Below are 2,413 nucleotides of genomic sequence, written 5' to 3'. Positions count from 1 at the left end.
ACAGTCCACATGTACACGCGTGCAGTCCACACACACGCGCACACACACAGTCCACATGTACACGTGTGCAATCCACACACGCACACCCCACAGTCCACATGTACACGCGTGCAGTCCACACGCACACCCCACAGTCCACGTGTACACACGTGCAATCCACACGCACGCACACCCCACAGTCCACATGTACACGCGTGCAATCCACACACGCACACCCCACAGTCCACATGTACACGTGTGCAGCCCACACGCACGCACACCCCACAGTCCACATGTACACGCGTGCAGTCCACACACACGCGCACACACACAGTCCACATGTACACGCATGTAGCCCACACACGCACACACAGTCCACATGTACACGCGTGCAATCCACACACGCACACCCCACAGTCCACATGTACACGCGTGCAGCCCACACGCGTGCAATCCACACACGCACACCCCACAGTCCGCATGTACACGTGTGCAGTCCACACGCACGCACACCCCACAGTCCACATGTACACGCATGCAGCCCACACACACACCCCACAGTCCACATGTACACGCGTGCAGGCCACACAAGTACAGTCCACATGTACACATGTGCAGTCCACACACACCACGGCCCACATGTACATACATGCAGTCCACATACCTGTACCATGCAACCATGCACACACCCCACGGTCCACATACACACATGCAATCCACACACATGTAGACCATATGCAAGCACATCACACAGTCTACACGCAGTACATGCAGTCCACACACATGTGATGTCCACACACACGCACACCCCACATGGTACACATGCATGGACGCATTCACATGCACCCACACACAGGCAGGCTGTGCCAGCACGCTCGGGACCCCCGAAGTGCCCCAGGACGCCACCGCGCACCGAGGGAGGCTGGCGGTGAGGCCCTGCCCCGGGCTGGCTCCACTCCTCCAGAGCCCGGGACCAGCACCTTGGCTGGGGTCAGGACAAAGCCGGGACCCGGGGAGGACTGCCCTGTGACACGGCCTGACCGGGGCTCAGGAAGCGGCCGCTCGGCTCCGGCTCGCCCTGCCGTCCCTTCCCCGGCCCATCCCGGAGGCCCTCATGGCACTGGAGCCTTCTCTGCGGTCCAAGCAGCCATAGTGGGTGGGGTCTGTGCCCTCTGGCAGGGGCAGCGTGCGGCCACCAGAGCTGCTAGGAGCCCCTCCATGGCCCAGGGGGCAGCCACCCATCAGGGCAGGCTGGGCGGGTACCCGGGGTGGCCCGGACACCCAATAGCACGCTCCGCGCGGGCCGGGCCAGCACAGCCAGGTCTGCTGGCTGGAAAAGCACGCGTGCGTCCACATGTGCCCAAATACCAAGCGGGGCGACGAGGAAGGGTCTGTGGCGCCACCGTGCCCACAGGTGCCTCCGCCCGCCCTCAGGCCCTCTGCGACACCGCACCCTGCGGCACTCGGTAAAAACGGTGAGAACTCCTCATTTAAAGAAAAGGGGGGTGCTGGGCTGGCCCCTGCCCGTACCGTGGTAGAGGAGGATGGGGGGCGGCTCCTCGTCATCCTCGTCCCCCTCCAGGAGAGGGCTGACAGAATGCGACTCCGCGGACCCCTCAGACGACGGCCAGTCTGCCAAGGACACTGGGTTAGACGGTCCCTGTCACCACCCTAACGCGGGGACCCACGACCACCACGGCCACCACGGCCAGGGAGGAGACACCGCACGGGCCCCCACACGGCCCAACGGAGGGCCCTCCCGAGAGCACGGGCGAGGGACAGACACGGGCGAAAGGGAGACGGACACAGGTGAGGGACAGACACGGGCAGGGGACAGACACGGGCGAGGGACAGATGGACATGGATGGGGGACAGACAAAGGTGAGGGACAGACAGACACAGGCGAGGAACGGATGGACACGGGCAGGGGATAGACAAAGGCGAGGGACAGACAGACACAGGCGAGGGACGGACAGACACGGGCGGGGGACAGACAGACATGGGTGAGGGACGGACGGACACGGGTGGGGGAGGGACGGACACGGGCGAGCGGGCGAGGGAGGGACAGGAAGCGCTCGAGCGTCCCCCTGTGCAGCGCGCCAACTCCGCCCTTCACAGCCTGGAGCCCCGGGGGTGCCTGGGGCGAGGGCACAGGACCAGGCTCACCAGGGGTGTGGGGGCCGCTCTGGCCTCAGGAACGCCCCTGCGGCCTCCACACCGCCGGGCGAGCTGGGAAGGGGGAGGCCGCGCACCTGCCGCGCGACTCCAGGCAGCCCACGGCCGCGAACGCCGCACTTCGCCGTGCCAGAGTGAATGCTCAAACAGGCCACTGCGAGCACAGGAGCCCGCGGCCCCCGGGTCCCCGAGACCACTGCCCAGCACGGGCCGGGGTCCTCGGAGCAGGCTGTCACCGGCCGCACACACACCCCCCGCC

The 2,413-nt window shown here is 65.8% G+C and overlaps 1 protein-coding gene across 1 annotated transcript in view; it reads right to left on the bottom strand.

Annotated features, from left to right (window-relative positions):
• Nucleotides 1-2,413, bottom strand: part of PWWP3A (PWWP domain containing 3A, DNA repair factor) — a 14,285-nt gene that overhangs the window by 7,857 nt on the left and 4,015 nt on the right. Inside the window, 2 exon segments of the mRNA XM_027769566.1 lie at nucleotides 1,510-1,639; nucleotides 1,979-2,116. Of these exon segments, the coding sequence (XP_027625367.1) occupies nucleotides 1,510-1,639; nucleotides 1,979-2,116 (268 nt within the window).

This window comes from Tupaia chinensis, unplaced genomic scaffold (genome assembly GCF_000334495.1).
Source record: "Tupaia chinensis unplaced genomic scaffold, TupChi_1.0 Scaffold149964_1, whole genome shotgun sequence".
Taxonomy (NCBI): domain Eukaryota; kingdom Metazoa; phylum Chordata; class Mammalia; order Scandentia; family Tupaiidae; genus Tupaia; species Tupaia belangeri.
Note: the sequence above shows the minus strand (reverse complement) of the source record. Positions and strands in the feature narration are given on the sequence as shown.